We start from the raw sequence: 13,760 nt of genomic DNA on the forward strand, positions 1-13,760 counted from the left end.
ATAGTTCAAAATATTTTTTCTTTCATTTGTCACAAACTAATATAGATTTGTAACTTATCTATAAAATGTCAACAACTATTATCTACACAATGTAATGTATTGAAATATATACATTAATAAAAATAGATTATTATCTAATTAAAGGATTTCTCTTCATAATTTTTTTTTATATATATATAGCATTCAGAAAATTAGTTTATACTAAATAACAAAAAAACCTGCCAAAAAATTCTTCAAATAATTTAACAAAGAATGTCTTTTAAAAAATGAGTTATCTCTCTTTGTACAGAGAGATGGTTTAACATAGTACTCTAACATTAGAAATGGTCAAGAATTATGGTCCATAATTCTGGACTAAATCATCAGACCAGAATAAAATTCGAACTTGATCTATAACTTGTCATGATAAAACTATATACCAAATATCAAATCAATATCTTCAAGAAAGAAGAAAAAAACTGTGGAAAGCTGATTTGCTGGACTGACGGACAGACGGACGGAGTGCAAACCTAAAGTCCCCTTCGACTTCGTCGGTAGGGGACTAATAAAGGGTCAATCTATAATTCTATATACTAGAAGATCCTCCTATAATATCTTAGTATTTATTGCATAGAAATTGACAAACAAGAGTGAACACACTGAAATGTCACCTAATTTCCTGACCATTGATTTTATGTTGAAAGTCTTAAAGATAAAGGTTTTACTATAAGGATCACATAAAGTTAACATTTTTAAAGATCCATGACAATGAGGTCAAGGTCAGATAAATCCTGTCAGACAGACAGGCATAAAATTTTCACTTTTGTTCTCATACTAGGAACAACAAAGTTATTTATTTTGTAAAAATTATTCCATACTCCATGTATACCTTACAACAAAATTATTTTTATTTACCTGTGTACGTTATTTTATTTGGCGGCATTTTTCCAAGGTTATGGTTGTCTTTTTGATATTGTTTTACATCTAACCCCCTTGTTTCATTAATTTTGTATTTACATTGTGTCATAGATCAAATTTATTTGCTCAGTTTATGTTCACCTGTTTTTGTTAATATGTCTTTTGATTGAGTTAAGCCATTTCAATTGATATTTTATAGTGTGTCTTTCTATGTTGTGATGTTACACTATTGTTTCAGGTAGGATGAAGGTTGGCATCTATTAAAACATTTAAACCCGCTGCATTTGTTTGCACCTGTCCTAAGTCAGGTACCTGATGTTCAGTGGTTGTCATTTGTTGATGTGTTTCTCCTCTCTCGTTTTTTATATAGATTAGACCGTTGGTTTTCCTGTTTGAATGGTTTTACACTAGTCATTTTGGGGGCCCTTTATAGCTTGCTGTTTGGTGTGAGCCAAGGCTCCGTGTTGAAGGCCGTACTTTGACCTATAATGGTTTACTTTTACTAATTGTGACTTGGATGGAGAGTTGTCTCAATGGCACTCATACCACATCTTCTTATATCTATGTACACCTTACAATTATTTCATACACCAAATATAGTTGACCTATTGCTTATAGTACTTGAAAAACAGACCAAAACACAAAAAACTTTACATTGACAAATGAACCATAAAAATGAGGTCAGTCAGATGATACCTGCCAGACAGACATGTACATCTTACAATCATTCCATACACCAAATATAGTTGACCTATATATTGCTAATAGTACTTGAAAAAAAGACCAAAACACAAAAACTTAACATTGACCAATAAACCATGAAAAATGAGGTCAATGTCAGATGAAACCTGCCAGACTGACATGTACCCTTGTAATCATTTTATACACAACACATAGTTGACCTACTGCTTATAGTATCTGAGAAATGGACCTAATCACTTTCACTTTAACCTTGATCACTGATCCATGAAATGAGGTTGAGCATAAGTGAACCCTGTCTAAAGGGCATCTAGACATTGCAAGGAACCCATATACCAAATATAGTTATTCTATTACTCATAATAAATGAGAAAATACATGACAAAAAACAACATTTTTTTTCAAGCAGTCACTGAACCATGAAAATGAGGTCAAGGGCAATGGACATATGACAGGCGGAAACTGTGTAACATAATGTATATATCTGCATGCGAGATATGAAGCATCTAGGTCTTCTACCTTCTGAAAAATAAAGCCTTATACAAATAGTTTACACTGCCTGATAGTAATCCCTGTCTCGCATACTATGACTTTCATCACAGGTGAGACAAAAAATACCCCAACCCATTTTCCTTGGTATAAACCCTAGATTGCCTACAACCGTCTTTTCTGAAACTAGATTTATCCCATTATACAAAATTTCTAATTCAATCATATTGCTCTACATGTAAATTGTTGTATATGAAATTTTACTCATTTTTTTAAATTCCATTTAACATTCAATTTATTATTGACATGCTAGGTATACCAAGTTCTACAGGGAATTTTTTTACAGAAAACTGTGCCACTTTCTACCAATAGCTTGCCCCATGTAGTCAAATTAAAGAGTTTTGTAGCTAATAAAACATCCAGATTGCCAGTAAAACATATGAATAAAATTAGCTGCAAGCAATATTTAGAATCACCGTAATTTCTATTAAAGTGTGGCAAATAGTAGAAAGTACAGTAATCCTATATATATGTTAAAGGTAATTTTATATACATCTCTTATATATTTCTCCATCATTAACATAGTAAAATGCCTCTTTCAGCACTTAAGCATTTGTATATGGGTACACCTTTATATATTTCTCTATTATCAACACAGTAAAATGCCTCCTTCAGCACTTAAGCAGTTGTCTGTACAGAAACATTAATTCCCTAAAACTTCAGCATGCAGCAATATAATATGCACATTAAAACAGTTTGATAACTTGGCTTCACATACCTGTATTTCCTGTAGAAGCTGCAACTTTCTCTTTCTAATGCTATCAAGAAGCAGCTTTTCCTCGGGCGTCAAATCTAAAACAAATGCCGAACAATTAAGTATATCAACATCACTAATGATTCACTGTATACATGTGGCTACTTAAGTCTAAATATTGCAAAAACAAACCGCCAACTGTTTTTTCTTACAATATATCATGATAAAATAAACTGTCAGGTGAATTTCTGTAATTATCAGGTGTAATCATTATAGTTTGTTTGAATAAAATTTTGTGGCAAAAATAGCATCATTAAGAGAGAAAAAACAAAGAGAAAGGAAAGAAAACAGAAAGAATGGATTGTAAAATTTGTAATTTTGCTTTAAAACAATGATTAAAAGATAAAACTCACAGCAGTTTGTCCAAAACTAGGTGTATTCATTATTCTTTGTTTTATCATGTTTATCAAAATAAAAAGTATGCATGCAACAAAGAAAGAACAAAGAACAAAGAGGGAAGACAGAACAAAAGAAAGAAAAGATAAGAATCCACTCATAATACATGTAATTATCATAAAGAAAAAAGTTCTCACTGCAGTTTTGTTGTGTAGATCCTGAATCAAAGTCACAAGAGAGATTTATCTTCATCAATTAATGAACTAAAAACAAACATCCCTTTTGATGTTGAACTTTTCATACACAAATCTTAGATTTCACATGGTTAACAAAGATACATATAATCCAATTTATTTCACATCCAACATGTTGAATTTATATCAATGTCTAAAGATAAACACTTATATGTAGAGCAACACATGAAAATAAATATGTAAGAACTGCTAACAACATATAAACAGCATCTGTGCTTTTATTTTTGTATTTTTACACAAAAACCTTGACCAGATTTCTTTTAACTTTAATCCATCTGTTTTCAACTAATCAAATTCCTGTCTACAATTTTCTAACCATGCATGAAATGAAACATGGTACGAAATGAACATGTTTTATAACAGAGATTTGTAGCCACCATATGGTACAATCTATATACATAAAATTAATTACTTTGGCTATTTATATATATCAGTTTGTAATAGCTGGATATTTTCATTTTCTTGCTTACTGAATATCTTTAAACTTTCCATTCATAAATTTACATACACAATATAACACATACTGATAAATATAAACAGTTTAAACTGTACAAGGCACTGCAGGTTGAAGGACATTGTTGAAAGTGGACCCTGGAGGTCTGTGATAAGTCAGATTATAACAAACAGTTGTAGTTATTCTTTGCCAACACTCCAGATGAAGTTTTGTCAGAAACTATTATTAAATCACTTTTGTGCTACTGAGTGTTTTATTTAAGAAAATTTTCCTAAGTGAACATTTTCAGGAAACCAAGTAGACATTTGGCAAGACCAACCTTTGCTCCTTGATCTGCACGTGTACATGTGACATTGATGGATGATCTCCTACATACATGTAACTTATGATATTGATGCAACATGATTTTTTTATTTTATCTATTCAAATACTTCCTCCAGAGCTTGAATATACAGAAAACCCTTTCGAAGTACCCAGTTAAAATATTTGGCAAAGGTACCCTGACCCTGGTTAACCTTCCTGGTCTGGGGGGCATCAATAGTAATATTCCTGAAAATAAAAAAGCCATAGTCAATTGGCTTTTTCCTTTCCTTATATCTTTAAATTGTATAAGTTTTGTTGTAATCCAGCAAGGGAAACTCAAGATTTCATATGAGGGTGTGGATGGGGGTTTACAGAATAGAGAGTAATGGGTAAAAAATATAAAGAATAGAGAAAAATTAGGAGCTAAAATATAAAAAATAGAAAATAATGGGCAAAAAGTATAAAGAATAGAAAAAAATAGCCTAAAAAATTATAGAATACAGAAATGAAGGACCCCCCACCCTCTCATATATAGAAGAATTTGCTTAAAATTTCAGTATTTACAGTGACAGTGATATTGAACTTCAAGGGTCCTAGAATGCCATCAGTATTTATAGTAACAGTGATCTTGAACTTCAAGGGTCCTAGAATGCCATCTGTCTTATAGTAACAGTGATCTTGAACTTCAAGGGTCCTAGAATGCCATCTGTATTTATAGTAACAGTGATCTTGAACTTCCAAGGGTCCTAGAATGCCATCTGTATTTATAGTAACAGTGATCTGGAACTTCAAGGGTCCTAGAATGCCATCTGTATTTATAGTAACAGTGATCTTGAACTTAAAGGGTCCTAGAATGCCATCTGTATTTATAGTAACAGTGATCTTGAACTTAAAGGGTCCTAGAATGCCATCGGTATTTATAGTAACAGTGATCTTGAACTTAAAGGGTCCTAGAATGCCATCGGTATTTATAGTAACAGTGATCTTGAACTTAAAGGGTCCTAGAATGCCATCGGTATTTATAGTAACAGTGATCTTGAACTTAAAGGGTCCTAGAATGCCATCTGTATTTATAGTAACAGTGATCTTGAACTTCAAGGGTCCTAGAATGCCATCTGTATTCAGTGGTTCCCAAGGCTTTGAGAAATCAACTGGACATTTGGTCCAGTAATCAATTCTTCTTATCTGGACCAGACTCTTTATAACAGGACATTTACAAATATGATTTGGACAAAATTAAAAATTTTACTGGTCATTTGGTCCAGTAATGCATATCACTTAACTGGACCAAACCAACTTTTACTGGTCTTTGCCCAATGTCCGGCGACCTTGGGAATGACTGTGTATTTATAGTAACAGTGATCTTGAACGTCCAAGGGTCCTACAATGCCATCTGTATTTATAGTAACAGTGATCTTGAACTTCCAAGGGTCCTAGAATGCCATCTGTTTTTATAGTAACAGTGATCTTGAACTTCCAAGGGTCCTAGAATGCCATCTGTATTTATAGTAACAGTGATCTTGAACTTCAAGGGTCATAGAATGCCATCTGTATTTATAGTAACAGTGATCTTGAACTTCAAGGGTCCTAGAATGCCATCTGTATTTATAGTAACAGTGATCTTGAACTTCAAGGGTCCTAGAATGCCATCTGTATTTATAGTAACAGTGATCTTGAACTTCAAGAGTCCTACAATGCCACAGTTGATGGCAATTGATTTTTACTCATTCTATTTGTTTTCATACAATTCTATTATGGTCCATTTATTTAACTTTACTGGTACAGAAAACATGCGACCCCTGGGTTATGCAAACGCAGCCCTGTCTTCAGCAAGTTGATATAAAACCATCACATCAAAGAAAATAAATTACACTTTGCTAAATTTCAAGTTCATCCAAACCACAAAGCTAAATAGGGTCATTGTTATGAATCAGAGGCAGATTCAAAGGTGATGGGGGCCTCACCAAGCACACACCTCTCTAAATACAGCACTGCCCTGAGTCAGTTGGGACTATAAGCAAACCCTTAACCCATGGCCTCACTGTAACATTCTAAATACTGGTTTCCAAAGTTTGTCAAATGGTGTTGAAGTTTACTGAGATCACAGGATCTGTTTCACTAACATCCTGTTCTTCTTGTGATCACATGATCAATTCTGAAACAATTTTAGCAACTAGACTAAAAAAGAGCCGGTCTTGAAGTTCTTCCCTTAGTGATCCTTATGATAAACCTGAGTGTTTTGGTAACATTTTTAAAGCAAATCTGCATGAAAACACTTAAAATTAGGTATCCAATCTTTACGGTTTTGAATGCCATAAAACGTTCATAGTTTTAGAACATTAAAATATGTTATTGTACATGTAAGAATCTTTAAACAAAACAATTTATCGAAGCTTCTGTGGGTCCTGACAAAATTGTGTTTTTCAACATAACAGCCACTATTGGCAATTAAATACTATTTCTGAAAATCAGCAATTTTACTACAACTAACCTTGCAAAATTATCTGTAAGCAGTCTGTACAAACAATATCATAAAAACAAACACTTTTGATAGGACGATGCCAAATATTTTCTCTTTTCAAAAATTTATTTCCTGCAAAGTGTGAAAAAAAAAAAAAATCATCATTATGGCAAGGTACCAGAAAAGACCAAAATGTATTCTAAACTACTCTTCAGATTAACATGATTTTGCTCACAATGGGAGTGGCCAGACAGTGGACAAAACTTTAAGATGATCCACTACATCCACACTTTGGAGGGGACATGCCCATTCATCATAAGAATTGAACATTCAATATATTCCTTAAAAAGATGATTGGGTTATTGAGGTTTATATAAACTGTTTTTTTCTCACCTGTGTAACCTAATCACATACTTAAACAATTCTTTGAACCACTTACAAAAACATGCACATCTCTTTCCGTTACTATCGTCCCAGGTGAGACAAAACTTACCTGAGTGGGCTGCTCACACCGGGTATTGGGTAGGTAGATAAAACCCTGTTTTTTTTATTTTTATTACACAGCTGAAGTATTATAAATATCTAGCAAAAAATTTAGCTCAAACCACTGCTAAGGGCAATCTTGAACTTGCAGCGAGGCTAATGTTGGACTTGTCTTATCCAGAAAATAAGAATGTTCAGATCCATTTTGTTTCAGAAAAAAGGATGAGAACCCTTCATTTGAATTTATGGCCAAAATACATCACCTACATGTATGATAATGTATTTTGACTGAGAATTAACAAGGATTTGAATTATTTTAAAGAAAATTCAATGATCACATTTTACACATTTTCCTAATATTTATATATTCTAAGTAAATGTATTTTCATATTCAAATGGTTATACAATTGTAAATGTAAATTGTTGCATTAAAGAATTAAAGTATAGTCTCCAATTTCATGTAGATGCAATAAAATTGAGAATGGAAGACTGTTTCTATTGGAACATGGGTCTTGAAGTTTGCCAATAAATTGTGCAAATTATGGACTTGAACAAGATAATATTCAGTCATGTCAAATATTTTTCTAGCACAACATTTATTGGTTTGCTTGTTACTGTTAGTCATATTTTGCTTAAAAAAACAGGGAGACAACTCATGAAATACACATATTTAGAATTCAATAAGCATGTTAAAAGCAAAATTATATAATTTATACTGAGATCTAAAGCCTCCTGTTAAAAATGGTGCTATTTAGTTTTGGTATTTCCTTTGTGTATACATATTCATATTTCATGTAATGTATTTTAAAATACACCATACCAATCTTTTCCAGTGGACAAGGTTACCTTAACCTTTTTGATGATAGGTTGTTGACAAAGTTCCTTGGTTAATTGTATCATTCCATAATTTAATGTCCAGTGGCAAATATTACAATCCTTTTCAGCACAATAATACATGTACATGTAGCTGTTAATGTCTCCTGAAGATTACCCCAAACCTGCTTTATATTAGTTGCTCAAACAATGATTTAGATGTTTATTTTAAATCGATAGTTTACAAGATGCTGTTTAGTGGTAGACATTTCACCTTAGAGAAGCACATCCTGATTTTAACATTCTTAAAATCCTCAATCATGTCAATGCTGTGTTTGGCACAAAATCAGATACTTCTTCATGTATGAATTGAAGTAGGTGATATATACATATTTTTTATTATATAATAAGCATCCATCCTTGAAGGCTAATGTGTGTTCCACTTATTCCATTATCCATCTGGCCCTGATTCAGTTAGGCCAAAATGGTGTGTTTTGAGGTAACTTATTGTACTACAGGTTACATATATATAACAATCGCAAGTCCTTTGTCTTCAGTAAATTCAGCTTTTGACAGTAATTAAGAATTCACAAATCTAAGAGAGCGATTAGTAATACCGGTTTGTGATCATGACTAGACAAATTTTAACAGTTGAAGGTCTAGAGCCTCTGGTCCTGTGTAGTCCACTGCAGCAATCAAGACAATCACCATACATAATTTCAATGATGTCTGACTCAACTATCGAATCAATAAAGTAAATGGAACGGAACCAAAACAAATAAAAATTTTATGATTAACTATACAATACTCTCTCAAATGTCTTTAAATTTGCTTTTATTCTAATGGGCAATTTACAATCAAATGCAACAAAACTTGATATAACTTTATCAGAAAATGGTAGCTTTAACCAATGTTATATAAAAAGTATGGATGTGGAAATTATTGAGTTGTATGATTCTCATGAATCATGAAGTGACAGGAATTTAATGCAACTTGGCCTCTACACAGCATCTGAGTATGAACTATAAAAAAAAATGTGGCAAGAAAAGATAACTTAATATCCGACATGACCTTTGTCTCAAACAAATGATTACTGTATAGGATGGATCTTTATTGACCTTTATAATTTAATTGTCGATATAAACATAGTTCGCGAACAAAGCAACATATTTTAAATCTAGAATTGCATAAGTACTGACCTGATAGATCAAACGAGTTGCAAGTTTCTGAACTCATTGTCATTTGGATCACCATTTAATATTATCTTCTGTAAATAATCTGACAATTTAACCAAAACAGTAGCCAATCCAACTTCCTCCTCCGCCTACACAGCAGCGGCCATTACAAGATGTAATTATCCAAGGGGTTCCGAATGCCAAGATTGTCTTACGTATTTTCGTCCCTCAATTGAATAAGGATGTACCGGCCAGCACGTACTGTCTACGAAGCAAATGTGTTGACCTGAATTTTCGTCGCTCACATTATTTTTCTATAATCACACATTAAAAATGTTTTGAAAGAGTTTATTTTTTACAAATCAGGAGTTGATAGATGCCAGACTTGTCTGGAGACTCTGCAATATAAGAAAAATTCAAATTCATACAAATTCATTCAAATCTATTCAAATTCATTCAAATCCTTTCAAAATCATTCAAATTTATTCAAATTTAAAACTTAATTCAAATTCCAGTTAAAATCGTAATTAAACTTCAAATTCAAATTCAAATTCAAATTCAAATTTAAATTCAAATTGTTCATGTTCATGTTCAAATTCAAATTCAAATTCAAATTAAAGTTAAAATCGAAATTAAACTTCAGAGTCAAATTCAAATTCAAATTCAAATTCAAATTCAAATTCAAATTCAAATTCAAACTCATGTTCAAATTCAAATTCAAATCTTAATTCAAATTAAAGTTAAAACCTAAATTAAGGATTAGAGTCAAATTCAAATATTCAAATTCGAATATGTTTATTCTTATTGTAGGACCTGCAGAGGATATTTCAACTAATCACAAAATAAATCACAAAAAAAAACTGAATACAAATAACAACTACCAACCTTAAACATTCTTTGTTATCAATTAGTTATGGTTTTAAGTATTACGTAGATTAAAAACACCTCATATAATGATATAATGTATTAGTTCAGTACGTTGCAGTTCTTACATTGGTACTGGTATCTCCTGAGTTTTTAAAGATCATTTGAAATATTGCTGTCTTTGTCCCCCTTCCCCATCCGACATTTAAAACCTTCAAATTTAGTTTCAATGTTGGAAAATATTATTTAAAAATGGAAGGTAAATTACGTTTAATAGTCCGTTAGCTATCAAATACGATTACTAACCATGTGTCAACATTTATTTGTTCTTACTAATAACTTTCAGAAGTTCCTACGGAAAATTTGTTAAACATTTGTAAAAAAAAAAGATGTTATATTTCTCACAGAGGAAATAAGTACAGAATATTTATTCCATTTGGAATACATATCATAATGGAACTTCAATGCCATGACACATGCAATGTAGAGATGTACCGTTAATTTATTCTATAAGTAACTAGTTTTAAAATAGTTACGATGGCGCATCAGTGGCAATGAAAACTCTTCAATAAAAGACAGTCGAAAGATACCAAAGGGACATTCAAACTCATTAATCGAAAATAAACTGAAAACGCCATGGCTAAAAAAGAAAAATACCAACAGACAAACAATAGTACACAAAACACAACATAGAAAACTAAAGACTGAGCAACACGAACCCCACCAAAAACTGGGGTGATATCAGGTGCTACGGAAGGGTAAGCAGATCCTGCTCCACATATGGCACCTGTCGTGTTGCTCATGTTAGTACTAACACGGTGAAACGGATATTCAATAATTTATCCATTTTCTTATAGATGAAAATTAATATAACTGTTGCAGTTATATAATTAAGATGTCATATATTCCAATGAAACAACATTTCAACAGCAATGATAAAAAAAAAAAAAAATAGAGATTGTTCGAGACGGTGTGAATACTAGGGTCGAAATTGTAAAAGGGACGAAAACATATTAATTTCAGAAAGATGAGTCAACGATGACCAGTCAAAAGATATTCCGAAAGAAGATTAAAAATGGAAAAACGAAAGGGGAGAATCAAAGAAAATATTAAGGCACACCTTCTTGTTATGTGAATGCACAGAGTATACAGTATGTTTCTTTCCACTGTTTTCAGTAACTAATCATTTGAACACGTACAGATTTTGACAAAGTAATTTTGAAGGGAGTCAGAGGCGTGTTTGAAAGCAGATTCGACAGTTTGATTTGCCATTGGGCTATTCCAGAAATAATCCATCCCCCCCCTATGGAAGACATTGGAATTCCAGATTTTTTTTTCTCAATTTTTTCTAAAATTCCAGACAAATTTCCAATCTGCACAAAAAATTTCCAAACTTCTTGTCTATTGGTGCACAAGAAATTCCATGAATTTTCCAAAGGGTAGAGTAATTTCCACATAATTTTTACTGGTAGTCGTTAAGAATTTCCAGAACAGAAATACTTGGCAACCCATTATTTCCAGGTATAAAACACAAGAGTTCTGATCAATTCTTTATGTATGTTCATCTCTTAAAAGACTTCAAAATAATGGGGGAGGGGACAAAACTTTGATACAGTGATAGTATAGTTTAAATTTAAAGAGCAGGAGCATTCAAAATATTGTTTTATTCATTTTATAAGTTGCACTTTGTAAATAAAGCTTTTTCACAGACTGTCTCTTTTGGAGAGATATATATATATTATTCGTAGATATTTTGTTTTGTGTATGTACTAGTTCCCAGATATGATTTTGTGGGGTAGAGATACTACAGAATTTAGTATTTATTTGTTTAAACTCTTTAGAAGTTTGTGCATGTAAATGTTAAAAGTATATGCTGCACAGCCCTTTGTTTTGACCTTTGAATAAAATAGTAGTACATATCAACAACTTTCCATTTCAGGATATAATTAAATTTTTACGAAACTTCATAGTACAAGAGGCACAGTTTTAGCTGTAAAGGTACCCGTAGTTCCTATGGGAAATTGCATTGTCTTTATTTACAGAAGTGCAACCTATATTCTATCTTGAATTGTTTCATATATATATACAAAACTGTTGAATGTTAATCAGGTGCAAATGTCACAATAATTGGATTAATAGCATATATGACTACTCACTAGTGGAAAATTATATCACATGGAAAGATAAAAACAGAGAAAATTTGGTTTGATCATGGAAGTATTATATATTAAATATAATACTTTTATGGTTTGATAAATATTGAATGCCTTAATGACCTTTGTTAACACATCAAAAATATATCTTGACATATGATTAAATGTAGCTTCAGACACTTGTGATGTAATATATATAATCAAGGAGATGATAATTTCAACCAAGTTATGTATTAAAATCTGTATTTTTCACCCTTTTCATATATATTAAAGGATTAATTAACACCAATAAATTGTGCAATTTGATATCCTAAATTTTATGATGAAATTTAGGGTTTGTCCTATAACATCAACTAATGCCAGATTTTAGGTCACTTTAAATAGCCAGAACATTTACCAATTAACAGATAATTGATACATCATTTATTCAAACACACTTGTTTGTCTTCACAGCAGGAAATTGTCTAATTACCACAATATTGTAGAAGACTGACCAGAAATGACCAGCTGTGGACTATGACTCTACTATGGTTTGCAAAATACTGCTACAAATAAATAGATTGTTATCAGAATCAGTGGAAAACTGTCTCCTGACTTTTGAATTTACATTAAGAAGATCCCCCCTTTTTTTAAAATTAATAGTCTTAATACAAGGCAATAGTTGAGTATTTGTGGTTAGTGTTTTATTTTCACACGAAAGAATATAACTAAGATATGGAAAAGGGATATGAATAAGAAATGACTGATGTTTTTAAAAGAAATAAGTTTTGAAAATTTAAAAAGTTGATAAAAATTCTTTTCACAAAAAAAACCCTGACATTCCTAATATATACCCTGTTTAATTATTTATTTTTTGTCTAGCCTGCCACTAGTCGGCAAAGCTAGACATATGTAGCAATCCTTCACTCTAGCATCATCAACATTTAAGTTCATTTTTAAGTTAATTTCTATTTTTTTAAACGACAGAAGCTTTGTTAAATCTTCATGGAATTCTGCTTAACTGACAGACACTTCTTCTATACATTGATCATGAAGATAGCATCCAGAGATTTTTATTCTTTTTTTCAATATTTCATTCATTTAATGGACCATGGAAAATGAATATAATACTTCAATGAATGGACTATTTAGATATAAGAAGATGTGGTATGAGTGCCAATGAGACAACTCTCCATCCAAGTCAAAATTTATAAAAGTAAACCATTATAGGTCACAGTACAGTCTTCAACACAGAGCCTTGGCTCACACCGAACAGTAAGCTATAAAGGGCCCCAAAAAATTACTAGTGTAAAACCATTCAAACGGTTTATTTTGCACTAACAAGGTATACATGTACAAAACTTTAATTTTTTCAAAATACCAAGGATTTTTTTATTCCAGGAATAGATTACCGTAGCTGTATTTTGCAAAACCTCTATGGAATTTTGGGCCAATGCTCTTCAACTTCATAATTTATAAATTATTAGGTCTTTTATTAAACTTTTTGATTCAATCATCACTGTTGAGTATTTTGTAGAGAGAACCCTATCTGGTGTACACAATTTTAAGCCTGGTATCAACAATGT

General features: G+C 31.7%; 2 protein-coding genes across 5 annotated transcripts in view; one reads left to right on the top strand and one right to left on the bottom strand.

The window, feature by feature from the left end:
* The window catches only part of LOC127708089 (cytohesin-1-like), a 40,310-nt gene extending 30,955 nt beyond the window's left edge, over positions 1–9,355 (bottom strand). For 2 of the 3 annotated variants that reach the window (XM_052212909.1, XM_052212911.1), the window contains exons 1-2: positions 9,203–9,355; positions 2,864–2,937 (exon numbers count right to left, since the gene is read on the bottom strand). In XM_052212909.1, the coding sequence (XP_052068869.1) occupies positions 2,864–2,937; positions 9,203–9,257 (129 nt within the window). In that variant the 5' untranslated portion in view covers positions 9,258–9,355. Of the gene's footprint in view, positions 1–2,863; positions 2,938–3,432; positions 3,648–9,202 lie in introns of those variants that run through there. The other variant, XM_052212910.1, reaches the window with a different exon arrangement.
* A 1,739-nt stretch (positions 9,356–11,094) lies between these two features.
* Positions 11,095–13,760, top strand: part of LOC127708088 (serine/threonine-protein kinase LMTK2-like) — a 49,945-nt gene continuing 47,279 nt past the window's right edge. For both annotated transcript variants that reach the window (XM_052212904.1, XM_052212905.1), the window contains exon 1: positions 11,095–11,193. The gene's annotated coding sequence lies outside the window, so the exon portion shown is untranslated. The remainder of the gene's footprint in view (positions 11,194–13,760) is intronic.

The sequence above is a fragment of the Mytilus californianus genome, unplaced genomic scaffold (genome assembly GCF_021869535.1).
Source record: "Mytilus californianus isolate M0D057914Y unplaced genomic scaffold, xbMytCali1.0.p SCAF_7, whole genome shotgun sequence".
Taxonomy (NCBI): domain Eukaryota; kingdom Metazoa; phylum Mollusca; class Bivalvia; order Mytilida; family Mytilidae; genus Mytilus; species Mytilus californianus.